Below are 20,549 nucleotides of genomic sequence, written 5' to 3'. Positions count from 1 at the left end.
GCTGGTGATGGCTGCCCAGTGGGACCCAGGGGTTGTCCCAGTCCACAGCTGCCCTTAGGGCTTTGAAGCCCTCACCCAGCGCCGGGTCAGCACCCATCACACAGCAGCTTCATGGATAAATCCTATGGGAGCAAATGACTGGGCTCATCCCTGCTGGCAGCCAGGGTGCCCGTGCCACCCTTTGCCTGGGGTCCATGCAGGGACCCCTCACCACAGCCAGGTTGGACACAGTGTTTGGCCAGATGCTCTTGGTGAGGGCTGGCAGCGATGCAGCCGGACAGAGCCTCAGCAGGCACCAGCCTCACACACCTCAGTGTGAGGGGTGGGTTGAGGCACTGCTGGTCCCTACACCCTCACCAGCCCAAACATGGAGAACTGCCAATGCCACCAGCACTGAGGGATGGGAAATTCACCCAACTAGCAATTGCTCCAGACCCCTGGGGCAGGGCTTGTCCCCAGCCTGGTGAAAGGCTTCCTGACATTGGCTGCGGCTGCTGGAAACACTTATCAAAAATAACAGCCACCGCTATAGCAGTGATGACAGTCCCATGCTGACAAACTACCCCCCCAGGGTGCAACACTGCAGGAAAAGCAGCATGGTGGTGGTGGAGATGGTAGTGGTGGTGGCAATGATGGTGATGGTGGCAGTGATGATGATGATGCTGGTGGCAGTGGTGGAGGTGGTGATGGTACTGGCAATAGTGCTGGTGGCAGTGATGCTGGTGATGCTGGCAGGGGTGGTGATGCTGGTGGCAGTGGTGATGGCGGTGGCAGTGGTGGTGGTGGCAGTGATGATGATGATGGTGGTGGTGACAGTGTAGTGGTGGTGTGCTCCACACGTGGGGCCCACAGCCCATGCCCACCTCTGCCAGGGCTCAGGCCAGGGCCCTCCTCTGGGGCTCTGACCCCAGCAGTGCCCCACAGCTCTCTCCTCTCCCCCTCTTCCACCCACTCTGTGCTCTCAGCCAGTCCCTGCCGCAGGCCATGTGCTGAGTGAAGACCTGGACAGAGCCTGCCCTGAGCCCGTCTGCTCCGCGGAGCCACCGAGTCCTGGTGCCGGTGTGCGGTGAGTGCCACCACTGCTGCCTGCACAGCAATGGTGCTGCTTGTGCTCCCCCGGCAGGCAGGGCATCTGCCAAGCAGGATTTAAACCCTGTTCTCCCCTTCACTGCGAGCTTGGACAGGGCCGAGGTGCCCAGATAAATGGCAACAATGGGAGAAGGCAGGTGGGAGATCTGATATTTTAGTTAATGAAGATGTCAGAAGATAAGCAGGATTTGTGGCAGGCGCTGGCAACTGCTCATGAACACCCTAAATCCAGAATATGGGTTTTTTCCTAGAGTGCCTGGGTAGCTAAAATGGCATCAGTCATCCTTCTAGGATGGGCTGTCGTAGTACCTCTGGGATGTTTGGGGCTGGGGCAGCCGCAGAGGGGGGTTGCCTGCATCCTGCCTGCAGCGGGGGGTGGGTGGCGGTGCCCGTGGTGGGGTGACCCTGTCGTTCAGACCCAGCCCACCCCTTCCCCTCAAGCCCTGGGAAAGAAGGGCCAGAAGCGCTGGCTGACACCTCAGGGTGCGGGAGACACACTGGGGCGAGGAATGGGGATACGGAGAGCACCGGGAGCAGGCTCAGGAAGGAGGTGGGGTGCAGGCGGCAGAGCCCCCCAGAGCGGACCCCAAGGCGCCGGGTCCCATGTGCGCAGCTACACCCCCTCGGGAGCGCACGGCACCGGCACAGCACGGGGGACGGGATACGTGGGACACAACAGTGACAGGGCACAGAGGATGTGGCACACGGCACACACCGAGAGGGTCGTGGTACACGGGACACAGCCCGGGACCGGCCCGTGGGAAGGACACACAGCGGGGGACGCGCCAGCAGCGGCACGGGACTCCGGCCGGGGCGCAGGCTCTCGGCTCGTGGCACCGCGCAGTGACCGGACCCGCCCCGGAAGGACCCCCTGCCGCGGGGGCGGGGCCGCATCGTGGACACGCCCCTTATGCTAATGAGCGCTGAATCACGCTCCGCGGAACGCGGCCGCCTGGTGGGACTGAACCACCCGGGCGGAGAGGAGGGGAGGGCGAGTGGAGAAGAGCAGGGCGGGCGGGGCCGGCGCGGCCAAGCGCTCCTGTCGCGACACGGGCCGCGGAGGGAGGAACGGGTTGCGCTCATTGCCGGGGCCGAGGTCCGCCGCAGGAGCGGGGATTCGGGCGCGGGGAAGCGGAGAGGGCGCTGGGGAAGGTCCCCCTCAGCCGCGCGCGCGTAGTGGCAGCCGAGGGCGGGGCGGGCGGGGGCGGTGGGCGCGGGTCACGTGACGGGCGGGCCGCCGCCATTTTGTCCTGCGGAGGCAGTACTTAGGGCGCAGCGCCCGCGCCGCCGCCATTGCATCAGCGCCGAGCGCCGCCCGCCTCGGCTCCCTCTTCCCTCCCCTCCCTGCCGCGCCGTCCTCGCCTCCGCCATTTCGTGGCCGAGTGCTGCCCGCGGAAGACCGGCGCCGCGGCGGAGCCTCCCGCCTTCCCCCCCTCTCGCGCTCCTGTTCCCAGCGGCGCCTCGGTCCGGCCCGGCTCGCGCAGCTATGTCGTCCACCCCCGAGTACGCCTCCTTCTTCGGCGTGATGGGCGCCTCGGCCGCCATGGTCTTCAGCGGTGAGCACCCGTCCGGGTTCCGGGGGGAGGGTGTCGGGGGATGGAGCGGAGTGGTGGGAGCTGCGGGAGGGTTGTGGGGGGCAGCACCCCTTTCCCCGTCGTCCATCTCCCGCGGCGGGGCGGGATCCCCGGTGCTGGGCCCGGCGCCCGGCCTGGCCGCGGGCGGCGGAGGCGGCCGCGGGGATTGCCCCCTCCGGCCCTCCCTTCGCTCCATCCGGGCTACTGGGGCGCGGGTCTGCGCGGGTGACGTCACCGCGGCGCGTACCGCCGGCGGAGCCCCCCAGCACACGTGACTGCGGCGGTGCCGCCCGGACCGGCCCCGCGGGAGCGGCCGTGACACACACACCCCACACCCCCGCACCCCAATCCGTGCCCCCCCCCGCTGCCCGTGCTCAGCCGCCGTGCGGGGAGCCGGGGGGGCGCGGCGGCGGCAGCTCTGCCCTGGCCGTCCATGGGGGCAGCTGCTGCGGCTCCGCGGGCAGGCAGAGCCCGGTCTGGCTCCCGCTGTACAGAGCACACAGTCGCGTTGTGAAGCATTCCTCGGGTAATGCGAAACTGGTTTCTGATGGGATTGAAACCGGAATGTGCAGATGGCTTAGGAATGAAGTCGATGTTAGAAATGCTAATGGCGTTACAATGAATCGATGGGCTCCTGGCCTTCCCTTTAAATGGGAGACTGAAATGCTGGAAAGGGGAAGCTCCTCTCTAGTGGCCATCGCCTGCATCTGAAGTCATTGAGCTTTGGCGCGGAGTAAACTGGGTCATCCTGCAGTATTCTGCTCACCCTGTTGAGGAACGCTTATATAGAGACCCATAAATGCCATTTTACACCAGAAAGACCATCATACGGTGCCTTGTCTCTTTCTTGGAGCCTGAGCAAGCCTTCTGCAGAAAACCACTGCTGTTCCTGACTCACTGTGTCCCCATAGGTGCAGAGCTGCTGTTCTTTTTAGGATGTAACGTGGGAAGGCTTCAGCTAGGTTTTTTCCCAATGCAGGTCTTACAGTAACTAGGAATACAAGAACTGGGAATCATGGAATCACAGATGGTTTGTGTTAGAAGGGACCTTAAGCTCATCCAGTTCTAACCCCCTGCCATCTTCCACTAGACCAGTTGGTTGCCCGAGGCCCCATCCAACTTGGAGCTGGTCTGGTTCTCTCTTCTGAAGACTTGTCCAGTGTCTCTGTGCATAAACACACTCACTTGTCTTCATCTGCCATCTAATTTGGCTCTCAGTTGAGAATTCAAAGCACTCTAGTGTTGAATTGGCTGTGGCTCAAGTTGGGTGTAGCTGTTGGTGTGCTTGGAGTCTCATTAGGTTGAAGTAGCCTCTGAGATGGTAGCTAGGAATGCGAGGCAAGTTTGTGGAAGCTGCTCTTCATTGATCAGTGTGATAAATTACATTGTGTGAATGGCTGAGTAGACAATGGATTAAAAGCTGATGTTTGGGAGGAAGCTGTCTAGCTGTGCTGGGTTCGCACCACTCACTGGTTTCACACCAGCTGTGTTCATGGCTTTAATCTTTAAAAAGAAAAAATAAAACCAACCCTGACTGGCTGTGTTTAGTCTTGCTCAGGCTGTACCCAGTGGTGGGATGCAGATGGCCTGTGCTGGGGGCAGTTAGTGGCCTGCCACCTCGGAGTTCAAAGACTGCACTTATCCTTGACAGCTAGGGACTTCCCTGAAAACAGGATGGCTAGGATGCTGCAGGAACCCGTGTTGGGGCTACCAGCCTGCCTGCTTGCCTCTTGGTTAATGAAGATGGTGGAGGACTAGACTAAGACCTAGTCACTTTTTGCAGAGAAACAGCCAGCAGATCACTGCCTCTTGCAAAATAGCAGTGATTAAGGTCCTAAATACTGAGCTTCCTTCCTGAGGAAGGAGCCACTAGATTCCTCTAGCAAAACTGAGCTCAGAAGCAAAAGAACATGGCTGCATGGCTTTTCAGACACTGATTCTGTGATCTGCAAGCTTGCTTCAGTGGAAACCTCAATGAGGGACGCAAACTTGAGTCAGCATTTCAATAGGAGAGTGTTGCTTGGCATAGCTCAACTCGAAATGAGGTGTTTCCTGGGAGCTTAGCATGGTGAATGGGTTTGACAGCACAGTACTGTGGAGTTGCAAGTCAAAGGGAAAGGGTTTGGGTGAGTGCTTAAGCTGTATTAGTGAAGGTTTGGTAACTATCCTGTCACTGCTGATAAATGACTGGTCCTTGTTGCAGAATCATAGAATCACAGAATGGTTGGGGTTGGAAAGGACCTTACAATCATCTAGTTCCAACCCCCTGTGATGGACAGGGACACCTCAGACCAGACTATGTCACCGAAGGCTCTGTCCAACCTGTGGCAGATGCTCTAATACCAGCAGGTTTGAGCCATGAAGTTAGTCTCCTGCCAGGGCCTAAGTGCATCTGAAGGGTTCAGTCACTGGGCAACAGGTTATATGTACTGCTGATGCAGAATTATGTCTTAGCTGTGATCATTACTGAACTGCTTAAATTGGGCAACTTGGGTTTTTAAGGCAATATGGCAGATGTATCAGTATAAGACAAACTTGCAGTGTCATGTAGCTCCCCTAATAGTGGTATGACACTATGGAGTGTTGTAATGCTAATTTAACTTTAGTTGTTAAAAAAACCCACCCTGATTTAGAATAAGGAGCAAAGTCTGGCCAAGCAGTGTGAAAGTGTCTAAAATTGTCCTGGATCATTGTTAGTGCAGTGATCATGCCTGACTCATGCTGTATCTGAAGATCAGGTTCTAGTGGGGCTTGTAGTTCTGAGTGCTGTTTCTAGTAAACATGTTCAAGTTCTATACTGTCCAGGCTAGTTTGATGTGAAAACAAGTGACTTTATGCAGTACTGTTTGATGTTTGAACATTAACTGCTGATGGTAAATAGATAGCACAACTTGTTCTGGTCAGCTAGTACTGATAGCAGCTAGAAAGACTGAAGCAGGCTGTTGTGACCTTGGCTATCTCCATGTCTGCTTATTTATTTGCTGATTACAGCCTATTCTGATAGCTAAAGTTCCTTTATTTCCTATCTGTAAAACATGTGGCTGGCTCAGTGTCAGGTGCTGTTGAGTGACCAAATTGTTGCAGCTTTTCCATGCGACTGCAGTGTGCCAAATGGAGAAGTGTGATGCTGGGCAGAGCTGCCTGACAGCTCTGTGCAGAGAAGCTGTGCCAGGCAAACCCCGCTGTGGCCTGTGGTGGGGTGAGGAGTTTACTTAGACCTGTGCACTGGATGGGCATTCAGTGGCTTCTGTACTGTTTCACTGTCAAACATCTGGAAGACCACTAATGAAGAGAACTCTAGCCAGCAGTGCTATGGTTAGTCCTGTGTCTTGTTTTTGATGCAGATCTAATGAAATAGTACTCTTTCTTTTAGACTAGGGCCTCAGATACTGTAGCAGTTGGTTAGCTAATAAGGGACCTCCATGGTGAAATTGCTGGCTCAGAACATGTAGCTTGATGCAGCTGGCAGCCTTGTGCAGTCTGATTCTAGAAGGCATCGTGACTGTAAACAACTTGCAGCCTTAAAGGCAAATGACACATGCGCTTCCTGAAATACTGTCTCTTGAGGGGTGAGGAGGAGGTAGAGAGGAGAGCTGCTTGTTCCTCATCCTTGTAGGATGTAGACGTCATCTGAAAAGGAGCCTGCAGATTCCTTAACCGCAGCTTGCAAGTGGAAGTGAATTGGCAGAACAGTGTAGCTCAAGGTAGTCTTCTGATCCAAATCATTAAAGAGTGCTTCAAAGGCATTGTGGTGTGGGCAGGAAAAGTCAGTGGGTCAGATGTTTGAGCTACCAGACTGTCTACAGTAGAGAGACTAGCTTAAGCATTCATTCTTGACAGTGAACAATCCAGACGTGTTGTAACAGAAGTAAACCAGATGGGCAGTATTTGTACAGCTCAGTTAAGGGAAGACATCTCAACAAAGGCGTCATTTCCACTCCGTAAATGCTAGTCTTGAACTTCTGAAAACCAGACTGAGCATCAGTGTATATAAGCCATTGGTTAACTTGTGCTGCTGTTTGTACTCTGGCTTCCCAGTGTACCCGATGGGACTCTGTCTCACCATGAAGTCACTGTAGACTACAAAGTCTGCAGGTTCTTCCCCTCTGATGGGAGCATTCATTGCAGTAGTGGAGATGGATGCCAGCTGCCTCAGGACCTCTTAGTCAACTTTTTTCCCTTTCCAGAACTAGCCTTTTCAATCTGTCCAGAATCAGACTCATTTCCAGCAGTCGTTGCAAGCTGAAAAGCTTTCCAGCCTGATTAGGCTGTTGGGTGATGCTTGAAATGATTGTTTCACAGCAGTGCATGCTTCCACCTGTGTGCTGTCCTCACAAGCAGTAAGGCATAACTTGCTGAACTCTCTTCCTTTGGGCTGTGGATCCTGTGAGCATGAGGCTGCAGGTCAGGCTGGTCTGGCCCCAAGAGTGTCTGCTGTGTGCAGTCAGATGACCTCAGCTTTCTCTCGCCTCAGAAATGAGGCAGCTTAGCTGTGGATGCCTGCTGGTGTGTGGTGTAAGCTGCTGCTACACCTACCAGGTGAAAAGGGCTCCTGCTAACTGGTGTAACAAACTACTCTGCCAGTCAGGACCTGGAGCTCAGGGGTCCACCCAGTCTATGAAAAAAGTCATCTTTAAGATTGCAGGGAGTGTGTATGATGATAAAGGACAAGTAACAAGTGACTAGACTTGGCTGCTTGCAGAAGAGCGAGCCTGTACTCCATAGTGTAAAGTGCAGCCTTGACATACTTTTAAGAAGAATTGGCTTCATGTGCTGTGTTGCACCAGTTGGCGCAGCCTCAGCTGCTTGGACACTTGACTGGTAACTCCTTGGATTGCTACTGTTGCAGCAGCTTCCTGAAGAGCTGGTTGACTTTGTTCTCCAGTTTACTGAAATGAAGTGCAAGGGTTGTTTGAACCCCTCACACCCTCATAACATGAGGGAAGAACCAAAAGCATGCTGTCCCATGGCCTGGCACAGGTGACTCGCTAAAGATTGCAGCTTCCTGAAGGGCAGCTTATCTGCTTTACCTGCTCCATTATCGCTGGGGGACTTCAGTCAGTATGGTCTGAATTTGCATAGGCTCTAGATACAGTTCCACTGATGTGGCTGTGTCTCTCCTGTGGAGATGCAACTGGGCATAGCAGTGGGGTTCTTCCAAGGCAGCTGTGGCATATCCATTACTGTCATCTGAGGCAGAGCTGTGTTTGGTGGGGTGGGAGAGACTTTAGAACACCAGTGGGCAGAAGCCTGTTTCTTGAAAAACGCTCAGGTTTCTGCCATGGCAAAGCAAGGACTCCGCTTGACCTAGATATTGCCTCTAACAGTTCTCCAACCAGTTAAGAACAAGGGTGAACAGAAGATGAGGTGAGTTGATGCCTGCTGTGCAGGGGTCAGACCATTTTATGATGGAATAATTATAAAATACTTCAGGTGTAAGTACTCATCAAGAATGTACTTGCTGTGATCATAACCTGTGGTATCTTAACTGAAACTTTGACTTGTTACTAGCTCACTTCCTAATGCAGAGAGATTCAGCATATTAGTGTCCTGGAGATCTTCCACCCATTGCAGTGTGAAAACCTGCTCCCCCATGGTGGGACACAGGAGGAATCATTGGCTCTGAATGGACCAAATGCTCCCAGAGGGCGTGTGGCTGGTTCTGAACCTCTGTGTTCCTGGGCTGCACATGTCTGAATGGACTGCAACTGCTGAAACTGCATCTGTGCAGACGTCTCCCTCTCTTGAAGGCCCCTGATGTGGTCACTGTCCATAGGTGCACATCTGTCTGCAGAGCTTTGTAGAATGGATGCAAGGCTTTGGTAACAGCCTCTCTGTACTGAGGAAGTGTCACATGAGGTGACTTGCAGTTAGCTGCAAGATTGATGTTCTTGGTGCATGACCTTACTGAGCACTAACTATAGCTATGAAAGCTTGGTCCTAATACTGGCAGTTGATCTAAACAGTAGACTTCTCAAGTACTGGAGGTGAATATTGGAGGCAAAGCTCTATTGAAAGTCCTGGCAGTGGCAAGACTACAACTAGTCTTCAGTCCTTACTGAAGCTTACATGGCAAATTATTTTCTAGTTCATATTGGAGCTGCACAGCTATGCTACCTCTGCTACCACTTGTGACTAACAGAAGGTAACTGCTGTGGGGAGGCACCAGGCAGCACATCCACAGCCCAGTGGGAGTTGCATTTTGCCCCCAGGAGCAGTACTAAAGCAACTCTGCCTTCAAATTTGCTCTGCAGAGGTATTTCAAAATCAAGTTAACCTTGGAAACAAGCTTACTGAGAGTAGGTGGTCTTGAATGATGTGTAAAGCAACTTCTCTGTATTATAACACCACTGAACTGATAAATGGCACAGTTCCTGGCCATAGACCAGGATGGCTTCTCTCTGTGGTACAGCAAGGTAGGCACCATGCTTCTCCAGGTGCCACGTGGGTGTTTTGATAGCTCTGTGTTTTAAATGTTGCAGCTTTATTTGTGTGTATGTTTGAGGTGGAGCTGTATGATACATGGAGTCTTGGTGTGTAGTAGTGGTACAGCTCTTGTTCCACTCTCACTGTCTTCTGCACAGATCTCATCAAACCCTATTCACTGAGAAGGTTTTGGAAAACTTGCCCTTCCAACTGATTGGGGATATTTAGATGTAGCATATGAAGCATATGTGCTTCAAATGTTCACAGCTGCCAAGAGGTATGAGTTGGGATGTGCAGGAGGATTGACCCAAGTGCTGGACAGCTGTGGCATTAGATGCTTGGGTCATGGTGGGAAGGGAACATTGTAACACTGGGGTGAAAGGAGAACTTCTCAGGCTAGTGAAGAGCAGTAAGACATGCTGCCTTGTAAGACAGTGAGATGCAGCTGCAGGGGACCTGGGGTAAGCGTGTTGGTCAGGATGCTGATAAAGAGTTCATGGGAGCAGATGTGCCAAGCTGTGGAGCTGCATGTGTAGCACTTGTGACTGTCAACCAGTGGGAGTGTAATAGATCTTCAGTGCCATCTGAAACTGTCTTGTGAAAACTAGCTGCCACAAAGTCCATGTAGACTTGATCTGTTCATGTTTCCAGACCAAGTTTGAGGCATAAGCTCTTCCCTGTTCCCTAGAATTGGGACTTAACAATGGGGAATTGACAAACTTGTGCTGATCTGCCCCTCCCCAAAAGTTCAAACAGGCTGGCTTTCCATAAGTGGGATTACAAAATCAGCTTCTCTAATCCATCAGGGTTAATTGCAACACCTTTAACTGCAGACCAGGAGGAAGTAATGACTGTTCTAACTTTAAATAATGAACTTCCCTCATGAGCCTCTGTTTCTGGAAAGGTTTATAAAAGTTGAGAAGTGGATTCTGCTAAATGCTGCAGCCAGTCTAGAAGTCCAGATAGCCTGAATCTTGATTCCACCTAATTCCAGTCCTTGGAAGATGCTTCATCCAACAGAAAAGGTTCCTAATACAAGTTAGTGATTTCTTTCTAGGCTTCCTAGGGCTGGACCCTTAAGCAGGACTGTCACTGATAATTGCTGGCTAAGTCTGTGTGCTGGTTTCCAGGCTCAGCTTGCATTTGCTGGTTAAACCTGTCCTCTGCTCTTGGCCCAGGCTTCCTACTAACCTGGATTCTGGTTCTGAATGGCACTGAACAGCCCTTTACATCTGGCTCAGTGACAGTCAGGGTTCAAGAGCTTTTCTAGTACAGAACCAGTTTGTAGGTGATAATGAGGCTTCCCCTTCAAGCTCTTGTAACTAAAGCTGAGCTTTGGGTAGTGAGTGTTGTGTTAGCGCAGAGGTGTTACCTTTGTTAATCTTCCACAGTTTCTTGGTGCAAAGCCAGGAGGATTACCACTGCTCTTGACTGCTCAAAGACAGGCTTTATGTAAATGCTGGACAGGAAGCACGAAAGCCCTTATCCAAAACCCTTTGAATGCCTCCCATCAATCTTTTGGTCAAGATGCACCATCACACACTTGGATGCTGCTGTAAGGCAGCCATAGATCTTTGTGGAACAAGCAGCTCTCCCTTGTAGGAACCATAGTTAAGTGGGTAGAAAAAACTCAAATAGGGAGTCTCAGAACAGTACAGAGATGTGAAATGCCTATGGCTTTAATACTCTCCAGTAGCCTTTTAGAGCAGGCCAGTAGCATTTTCATGCTAAATAGGACTATCAGCCTGCTGGTGTCTGAAAAGGAGACAAGCCTTCCGCAGACCTTGCAGTGCTGCTAGTCCTGCATGGCTGCTGGCCTGTATAGCATCTCCTGGGTGATGGTGCAGTCCAAAGTTAAGGAGTTCATCGAGTAATCCAGAACAGGTTGGAAGGAAAGGGGTCCTCTCAAGTACTCTGGAATCAAAGAATGATTTATTTGTGGAAGTTCTTAATATTAATACAGAGTTTTCAAGACAAGTTACTTTTTGGGGTAGTGCTATGGGACTTTGCTAGCAGGTCTTGAGGAGGTGCTAAGCCCATGTTCTGTTTTGAAAACCAAGCTTTGGATTCCTGTGTTGGTCTCTGCATGCTCAAGTGTTTACATAGGTGATCAGCAAACCTTAGGGGGAGGGTGGTTGTGGTCTTCTAACTTGTGAGCCATACTTTGTGGTTCCAGTGGTTGGGTTAACAAGTGGTTGGACCTGAATCCTTCACAGGTGAGGTTATGAACACATGGAGAAGGTGTAGTTTCTCCAAGGAATGAAGTGCAGCAATAATATGTGAGTGTTAGGTTTGCTTGGCAAGGTTTTGGTAGTGGCAGGGCTACAGGCGTGGCTTCTGTGACAAGCTGTGAGAAGCTTCTCCTGTGTCTGATGGAGCCAAGGCCACCTGGCTCCAAGACAGACCCCCTGCTGGCCAAGGCTGAGCCCATCAGCAGTGGTGGCAGCTTCTCTGGGATAAGGTGTTTAAGAAGAGGCGGACTGTGCAACAGCAATTCTGGCCAAAGTGGAGTGAAAATGAGAGAAACAGTTCTGCAGACACCCAGGTCAATGAAGGAGGGGAGGTGCTCCAGGAGCCAGGGCAGGGATCTTCCTGCAGCCCATGCAGGTCCCCATGCCAGAGCAGGGGAATGCCTGAGGGGCTGTGACCCCATGAGAAGCCCGCACTGGAGCCATCTGTTCCTGGAGGACTGCACCCCGTGGGAGGGGCCCAAGCTGGAGCAGTTCATGGAGAACTGTTTCCTGTGGAGCAGCAGGGGTTGAAGATTCCTCCCCCTGAGGAGGAAGGAGCAGAAGAAACAATGGGCGATGAACTGACCACAACCCCGCATTCCCTGTCCTCCTGTGCTGCTGGCAGGGAGGAGGTAGAGAAATTGGGAGTGAGGTTAACCCTGGGAAAAAGAGGGGTGGGGGGGGAGATGTTTTAAGATCTAGTTTTATTTCTCATTAGCCTATTCTGATTTGATAATAAATTTTCCCCAAGTCGAGTCTCATTTGCCTGTGATGGTAGTTGGTGAGTGATCTCTCTCTGTCTTTTCTTGGCCTTTCATACTTTCTCTCCCCTGTCCTGCTGAGAAGGAGGGGTGACAGAGCAGCTTTGGTGGGGGCACCTGGTGTCCAGCCAGGGTCAACCCACCCACAGTGAGTTTGTTGCTATCTTGGTATGTGTGCTGAACCTGACATGGTGTGGTTAGTGCCAGGCTGAAGCATAGGCAAAGAGCTTTGTGGAAGAGGACCCATGAAGGTGACTTGTTAAGCACTGGGTGCATCTGAGAACTCAGCCCAGGTGGCTCAAAGTTCAGTGACTGTAAACCTGGCTTTCAGCTGGGTTATGTTCTGCTCTGCTGTGTTCCTGTGGGTTGGTGGGTAGAGCCTTGTGGTGTTGGCTCTGTGAGGGCGCAAACTCTGGAAGAAATGAGTTTGGATTTGGACCATGGGGTTTGGTCTCCCGAAGCAGGGAGTGGAGGTCTCCTGGGGGGTGTACCCTGCTGCAGAGCTGGCTGAGAAAAAGTATCCTCTTAGAGTAGTGTTTGAACTGCACCTTTTATTGGCCTGGCTTTGCTCTGGGATTCTGGACTGTCACTTCCTCATCCCATGGGGGAATGTTCCTGGCTGATAACTCAGTCGTGTGGCCACGCTAGTTTTGCACAATTCCTTGTGCTAACCCGATTGTTGTGATGCTGCAGCCTAGTGAGCGACATGATACTTGGGGATGTCTAACACATTTTTTTTCTTTTCCAGCCTTGGGAGCTGCATATGGGACAGCAAAGAGCGGCACAGGTATTGCAGCCATGTCTGTCATGAGGCCTGAGCTCATCATGAAGTCCATCATCCCTGTAGTCATGGCGGGTATTATAGCGATCTATGGCCTCGTCGTGGCCGTGCTTATCGCCAACGCGCTCTCATCTTCCATCACATTATTCAAGTAAGTCGCTGCATCTGTCAGTTCTGCTTCGGTTGTCCTGTCAGTGGCTTGATGCTGCTGAATGGGTGGGTTTTGCTCATGACCCCTGGAAGGAGTCAGAGCTAAATGCTCCTAACCTGGCCTGAGGCGTATGGACTGGATATCAGCTGTCCTGCTTGGTGCCTTAGCCTCAGTGGTAGTGCTGCAGTATTAGCTGGCAGATTAGACATACCACAGCTGGAGACAATGCAGGGGGTTATGGCTTGAAAGAAGCTGTGTGCAGGCAGTACTGGGATAGGCTACACTTGTTTCATGGTACCAGATTCTAGACCTGGGAAACACGGGTCTTTCCAGGACTGTCTAATCAGACTAAGTAGTTCTCCTGTTGCCTGAGAGATGCAACTGAATAATTAATATTGCTTGCTGCTTTATGTGGTGGTAAGTCAATCCTCAAGCTGTACATCGGGCCTTTACACCAGCTACAGTCTGAAACTTAATCCTGTCTTGGCTTTTGAGAATAGCTGGAACTGGCTTGATTGAGACCTCTCAGAATAAAACAATGCTTCTGAGGTCTAACTGTAGACATCCGTCTGTGTCACTACAGCTGATAAGCAGTGTGGTTGGCCTAATAAGCCATGTTCTAAGAAGCAAGGGACAAGTGCTCCTTTGCAGTTACCAGGTGGCCAGATACCGATAGGGACTGCTCTTCAGGTACTCCTGCCTGAAAAACCAGACCATGCCTATCTATGCAGTGCAAGAGCCCTAATGATCACTTGGATGTGCTGTGTAATAAGGTTGCTAAAGGTGGGAGACAAGCAGCTATTAACAGGCTGCACAGCTCTGTGGGACAGGCATTACTGCATGTGAAGCCTACAGCTGACCAGAGTGGCTACAGATGAGCTGGGTGGCCATGTTGCTGCAGGCCCAGTAGCTGAGCTTAATGTATGAGCCACAGTTGAGTATCAGCTGAATATATTGCATAGCTGCCTGGGGTTTTTTAAGCATCAGAGGTAGGAGTCTCTGCTTTGTGAGACATACTGTGCTTGCTTCAAGAGTAGGGAACCTCTTCTGCAGAAAGAGCTTCTATTTAAATGTTAAACCTTAATTCCTTTGGTGAAAGCAAAAAACAAATTAGAGGGTGGTCTGAAGCTGAAGGGTTGGGTGTCCTGTTGCTTACCATTGAAACTCTTCATCTCTGTCCCACAGGAGCTTTCTTCAGCTGGGTGCTGGCTTGAGTGTGGGCCTCAGCGGCCTGGCTGCTGGCTTTGCCATCGGCATTGTGGGTGACGCAGGCGTCCGGGGGACAGCACAGCAGCCCAGGTTATTTGTGGGCATGATCCTCATCCTGATCTTCGCTGAAGTCTTGGGGCTCTACGGCCTCATTGTTGCCCTTATCCTCTCCACAAAGTAAACGTTGCAGTATGATGTAAAGAGATGTAACAAATCCATGTTTCAAACAAAAAGCTCCAGAATGAAAATGGTCTCTCCAATGTGTACAGTTGTCCCAATTTGGTAGTTGATCTCTTGTAAATGCGCAATGTATGTTAGTGACTCGTCTGTCCTGTGTGTACTTCAATATTAAATTGGATGGGCTGCTCCAAGCCTGCTGCATGGCTTGGGGTGGCCTGTGTGCAATTTTCCACCCATTGCTGTTAGTACTTTACGTATAAATATGAACTAGAAATGTAATTTTTTCTCTTCACTGGATGTTTATATATAAAAGACTTGACATGTTCATACATCTATGGAGCAAGGATTTTCAATTTCCCATGCTATATATATTATATATAGGTAGATTACACTGTGGGGTCAATTGTAAGTGCAGAGAATTCCTTTGGATGTAACTTTGATTCTAAAGATTGCTGTAGTGTCATGGTATTGGAGTATGAGAATCTTGTGTTTTATTACAGCAATTGTCTGAAACACTCCCGTGTTTCAGTAGTAACGGTGTATGCTCCGGCATCAGAGTTGTGCACCCAGTGTTGGGTTACAAACTTAAACCATGTTTCCGAATAAAACTTCCTCACTACACTGCTGTAATTAGTCCTCTGCCTCTGATTTCGAGCTTTTCCTGCTCCTATAGGTAGAGGAGAGAAGGGCTCCCTTAGGGGGAGGCAGGTTCTTGAGGTGACTGGGTGCTAGCAGAAGTGATGCTGTCACTGCTGCTAACCCAGCTCCTCTTTCTTTCTTGTTCCCAACTGCTGCCCATGGGCAGTGCTGTGGGCAGCAGGAATGCCAGGCTGCTCAGGGGCTGTGCTCACTGTGATCAAGTGCCGGGGCATGGTAATGCCCTGTTAATGGGCTGTGCAGCATGGCGTGAGCAGACTGGTGCAGGCTTCAGCAGGTAACAAGGAATAGGAGCTGCTGAAGAGCCATCAGGCACTTGTCCTTGTGATGGCTCTGCAGAAACTTGGCTGGCTGGAAAGCTGCTCTGTTGACGGCAACTGCCTCTGAAGTACCTGAACAATACCCTCATCAACAAAATGGGTATGTTCAAGAACTCCTATTTTTAACTTGTGAATCAGGAGCATTTGAGCAGAATTCTCTAGCAGCTAGCAAATGCTGTGGCAACCTCCCCTTGTCCTGAGGATCCATGAATGGTGCAAAGCAATACAAGGCTGAAGCTCATGGAGGAAGAACAGTAGAGCTTGTTGCAGTAAGCTGTGAGCTGCCCGCTTTGAGGTGGGCTGTACTGCTGGTTTTGTGTTCTGAAGGGCCTTTTGCTGGCAGTCATCAGTGGTGGTGCCTGAGCTGTACGGAAGTGTAAGCTGTTTTAAGGAAATTCCAGATATCTGCTGAAGCATTGCCTGGGGTGTAAGGGGGAGGGAAGAATTCCTGATCTGAATTGTCTTGATCATTCTAATTTAGAAGCTGAGTCTGCTACTTTTGCTGAAGCAAAGATTTTACCCAAGAGTTATAAACATTTATGGAAACTACAGCATAATTCTCTCAACACTGATTGCAATGAGTGCTTTCTTAGGGCTGCTGTGTGGAGCTGATGGAGCTTGCAGCTGGGAGGGTGTGAATCAGAATGTGCCACAGCCATCCTGCAGTTGTGGCAACAGGAATTGTATGTTGTCTGTGTAGCAGGACATGAGAAGGTCCTGGCTGAGGCTGCAAGTATGTTTAAGGTCTGGTTTTACCTTCTTTAAAAGGAGAACCTGCTGCCAGCCTTGTTTCTTGCCAATTTACAAGAAAAATGCAATTTGCTTATAAAGAGAGCAACTAAATGCTGGTGGTAGCTCTGATCTCTAAGGGAAATAAACAACCCATCTATAGGAATTCTTTTATTTCCCATCGTAGCTTGGTGACACTTGCAGAAGGCTGTTAGGAGGCTCAGGACAGAGATGGATACTGATGTAACCAAATGCAGGCAAGAGGCAAGATCCCACTGATTTTGGTTCATGCCTTGGAGCATCAAGCCTTTCCTGATGCATAAACCCATGCAAGTCAGCATGAAGAAGAAGCTGGGGTTAGTGTGGATAGGTGGGGGATTGCTTCCTCCTGAGTGCACCTACACTGGGAGCAAAGTGAACAGTTTTAGTGTGTTGCCTCAGCCAAGCATTTTTATGTACAGCAACACTCCAGTCCCTCATTGGTGACTCCGAGGTGAAAACTTGCATTTCAAGTCCTTCACTGATGCTACTGCATCAGCAGATTTCTCGAGTATTCAGGGCACTGAGAAAATTGCAGACTTTTTGGTCCCTTTCCTTAGTTTCCTGGCAGGAGCATGTTAGATTGGAGTGCAGTCCCATCTGGCAGGGATTGACCTGGGATTTGGTTGGGAAGAGAGGAAAAGACAGCCTCCAATTACAGACTCCTAGTGCCTGATTAAAAGAGGTGGTGTCCGCTGGCACATAAATAGTGGTCTGTAACATGGCAGATTGTGCCTGTGAGTGTGCACTGCAGAGTGAGTCAGCCCTGCGGAGGGAAGGGAGCAGCTCTGCAGCAGCAGCTCCATGTCCACTAGCAGGTGGTTCAGGCTCGGTGAGGTTAAGGGGTGCTGCTGCCAGATGCTGCCTGCATGGACAATGCCTTCATAGAGCTGCTGACCTTTCTCTTTTGTTAACTCTCTGATTAGTTTCCTGGTGGTTGGGGTTTTTTTCCCCCCAAAGGCTGCAGATTTTTCCTTTTCTTTTTCACTGCTTTGGTGGAGAAGCATTCTTAAGCAGTAGGATTTTATGTGTGATTGCTCAGGGATTGTCTTTCCTTGGGAGACCTGGTTTAAGAGAAGTGTAGTAACCTGGAAAAGGAAGCAAGCTTTGGGGAAATAAATTCCTCCTTAGGAGAAATTGGTGCCAGAAACTAAGCTGCTGTTTTAAACTACAGGGTAACAGCAAATCTAATGGAAAGAACCCTCAACAAACCTTGTTTCCTTCACAATCTAACCATGGGGATATTGATTTCATGGCTTTGTGCTGTTTCCATCCAGCCTGACTGTGCAAACCATCCCTGTTCTCAGGTGGGAATTACCTCTGACACCCAGGACTTGCCACCTTTGCTTTTCATATATCTTTCTCCTCTACAGGTATTAACCATTTTTTTTCTCTTGACATAATTAAATCAAACCCACATTAAGTCTTGCCAGTGCCACTTACCCTGGAGTGGGAATTTTCTGTTTCAGGATCCAAGGATTGTGCCCTGAAAAGCATCTCCATTTTTGTTCGTATTACTCACTAATGAAGGCTGTTCCTTTTCTTGCAAGCCACGCTTTATTTAGCTTCTGAGACCGTCACAGCTTTGCCACTCATATCACTGAGTTTCTGTGGAGCTAATTCTGTATCACAGCACCAAAGCACACAGGAAACTTCCTCCCCGACGTCACAGTGCGTAAGGCCTGAAGCTTTCCTGGGGGCCGTACTGCAGGGTCCTGAGTGCCTCCCACAAGGTATCTATGGGCACTGACAGTTCACTCTGCTCCACTGGGAGCGGGAGCTATGTAGCAGGAGGGCAGGATGAGGTGCCCGGAGAATCAGTGGCTCACGTTTGCCATCTTCCTTTTGCTGAAAGGACAATGCTTCCTTTTGCACTCACCAGAAGCTCAAGACCTGGCTCTGGGATTTACCAAGGGGATCCACGTGGCTGTTTCAGTCCTGGGCCCTTTTTTTGGCACCTTGAACTGTCCTGTCCATGCTGTTCAATATGCGCTTTCCTCCTTTGCCTTTGGGAGAGGGAAAAGGGGTGACCTCAAGAAGCAGAGAGCAAATACCACCACCTACACCTAATGCCTTTGGCTACCTGAGGTAGGCTGAGGACAAATCTTAGGGAATCACATATATTCCTGAGATTGGCAGTGCATGTCAACTCACAGATGTAAACAACCTCCCTGGCTCTTGTGTGCATTAGGACCATTTCTTAGACTTCTTTGCAAATGCACGTGAAAAACTAGAAGCTTGGCTGCATCTCCAGCAGCACTTTTTGGCAGCAGTGCTCGCCCAGACCTCCCTGTGGACACCCAGACCTTGTTCACATCTGTAGCATGCACTCCCCTGTTCCTCCCAAGTGCACTGCTACGACTTCTCATGCTGCCAGGCAGTGAATCTGATGTGGGAACTGGGCCAGGTTAAAAATAACTCAACCTGAAGAAAAATAACACTTGCTAAAGAAAGTGCAGGTGAAACCTCAGCTTGTGATTCCCTCAGCCTCTTACTGGGGCAGTAGAAAGAACATGCTATTATTGGAGAGGGAGTGTGCAATGATTAGTGATGTGAGACAGGGTTAATTTAATACTGAGAAATAAAAGGAGAACATCCAAAGGGACAAAACATAAGCACGACAGATACATGACATAAATCCGTGCTGGGTGACATACCTACAGCACCGATGAGGCCAGTCTGCACACCTTCCCTCTCGGCACAGGCTGTCCTGTTCTCCGGCAGTGTGGAGGGAGGTCCGGGCTGGTTTCCAGCTCTGATTCAGAGGTTTGCTTTGGAGCTTTGCAGACCTGAAGAACGCTGGATCTCTGTCACCCGAGGGTTGGTGAAGCTGTACCCGTGGGGTGGGCCCCATGCACGCAGTGGTTGTTACTGTGTGTAAGCAGTATCTGCATTTACCTCAGTGTCTCTTCCACTGCCAAGAAAAGTTACTGTCACAAGTCTGTTAGCTTGTATGTCCCTATGATGTGCCCAGTTTTGGCCACGAGCTGTTTGGGTGCTGTATATGCCTTTTAACATCTGAATTCAATTCAGCAGCTTGGAAGGGTGCCTCCTTCCTCACAGAGTCATTGGCTCAAATGAGCAGGCCTGAGATACGCTTTTAGGATTTATTATTTTCCAGTTTTGGAGTCTCCTTGACTTCACCTATACTGAAGCCACAAATCATTCTCATAGATATGCTCCTGGGTACCCCTGACGTGCACAGTCTCAGTCACGATGAGGAAAACCTGCCTGAAGCCATTTTTAACTTCCAATTTCCAAAATAGTGCTGCACAGAGTTTTCCTGGCCTCAACTAGCATCATTCCCAGCTCTCCATTTCAGGGGCCTTTGCTAGCATCCTGCTGACAGTGTGAAGCAGTTTGTGGAGCAGACAAGCACTGACATCACAGGGTGATTAGTACAGCATAAAACCTTGTTAAAACTCAACCCCGGCTGGACAGGGATGTCACGTTCCCCATTTCTCTTGCCTCAGTTCATCGGCAGCACCCACATCAGCACCTGTTTGAACACAGGCCTTGATGAGACACTTGACTCTGCAATACCGTAGGACACCTTCCTTGGCTGGAAGGTGCTGGGTAGTAGGGAACCTGCGGCTTGAGCTCACTCTGGTCTGCCCTGGGGCTGAGTGATGATGGTTCTTGGGTGATAGTGGCTGTAACCACCTGCGCTGAGGAGCTCCGGTTTGGAGCCAGTGGACACGGTAGAAAGAGATTGTGGCCCAAACCGTTCCCATCAGAGCATGGGGCTGGAGGCAGCGGGAGGTGTGTGCGGACTGGCAAGAAGCGGGGCTGGGGAGGTGGTTTTGGCAGCAGCTCTTCCCCACCCCTCTCCAGCTTCCCTGCGCCCTCGGCCTGGAGTTCTCCTGGCTAAGGCGCATTCCCTTAGGACGCACGTCGCTCCCTGCTACTGTCAGCCCTTTTCAACAGCATTTCATAAACACGAAACACAGGTGTATGCTGCTGCCAGCCCTCAGAGCTCCAGCAGGGAACTAATTCATTTTTATTTAACGCTCGGTGTGACTAAACCAGCTACAAAGAGCAACCCCCTCACACACCGGCTGCGCGGCGGGAGGACGCAGGTCCGGGGTCCCCTGAGCTCGCGAGCAGCACACAGTGCTGAGCGCGACGCCGGCCCCGAGCGCAGGCTCCCAGGGCCGCCCCCCAGCCATGTCCGCGGCGGCGGCGCTGGCGGGCCGCAGGAGGCCCGAGCCCGGCTGTGAAGGGCGCTCCGCCGCTTCCCCTCTCGGACCGATCCCGTGAGGCGGCGGAGACCGTGCGCCCCGCGACCTCCCCAAGATGGCGGCGCCCTCCCCATGATGGCGGCTCCTTGGGGAAAGCGGGGTGGTGGTCACGTGGGGCCGGCGGGTAGAGGGGGATCCTGGCGCGTCAGCTGAGCGGGACC

The 20,549-nt window shown here is 51.2% G+C and overlaps 1 protein-coding gene across 1 annotated transcript; it reads left to right on the top strand.

Moving 5' to 3' along the window:
- The first annotated feature begins 2,321 nt into the window (after positions 1-2,321).
- ATP6V0C (ATPase H+ transporting V0 subunit c) lies at positions 2,322-15,032 on the top strand. The gene is made up of 3 exons (XM_030484198.1): positions 2,322-2,645; positions 12,830-13,013; positions 14,199-15,032. The coding sequence occupies exons 1-3, from the start codon at positions 2,576-2,578 to the stop codon at positions 14,401-14,403; spliced, it is 459 nt and encodes a 152-aa protein (XP_030340058.1). The 5' UTR covers positions 2,322-2,575; the 3' UTR covers positions 14,404-15,032.
- Positions 15,033-20,549: the final 5,517 nt, after the last annotated feature.

Source organism: Strigops habroptila, chromosome 4 (genome assembly GCF_004027225.2).
Source record: "Strigops habroptila isolate Jane chromosome 4, bStrHab1.2.pri, whole genome shotgun sequence".
In the NCBI taxonomy this organism is placed as follows: Eukaryota; Metazoa; Chordata; class Aves; order Psittaciformes; family Psittacidae; genus Strigops; species Strigops habroptila.
This window is presented reverse-complemented; position numbering and strand designations above follow the sequence as displayed.

Excerpts from the sequence above, each read along its gene's own strand:
- ATP6V0C (XM_030484198.1), top strand. The coding sequence starts at position 2,576 with ATGTCGTCCACCCCCGAGTACGCCTCCTTCTTCGGCGTGATGGGCGCC. Across the intron at positions 2,646-12,829 it reads GGCCGCCATGGTCTTCAGCG|CCTTGGGAGCTGCATATGGG; the intron begins GTGAGCACCCGT and ends TTTCTTTTCCAG. Across the intron at positions 13,014-14,198 it reads TCTTCCATCACATTATTCAA|GAGCTTTCTTCAGCTGGGTG; the intron begins GTAAGTCGCTGC and ends TCTGTCCCACAG.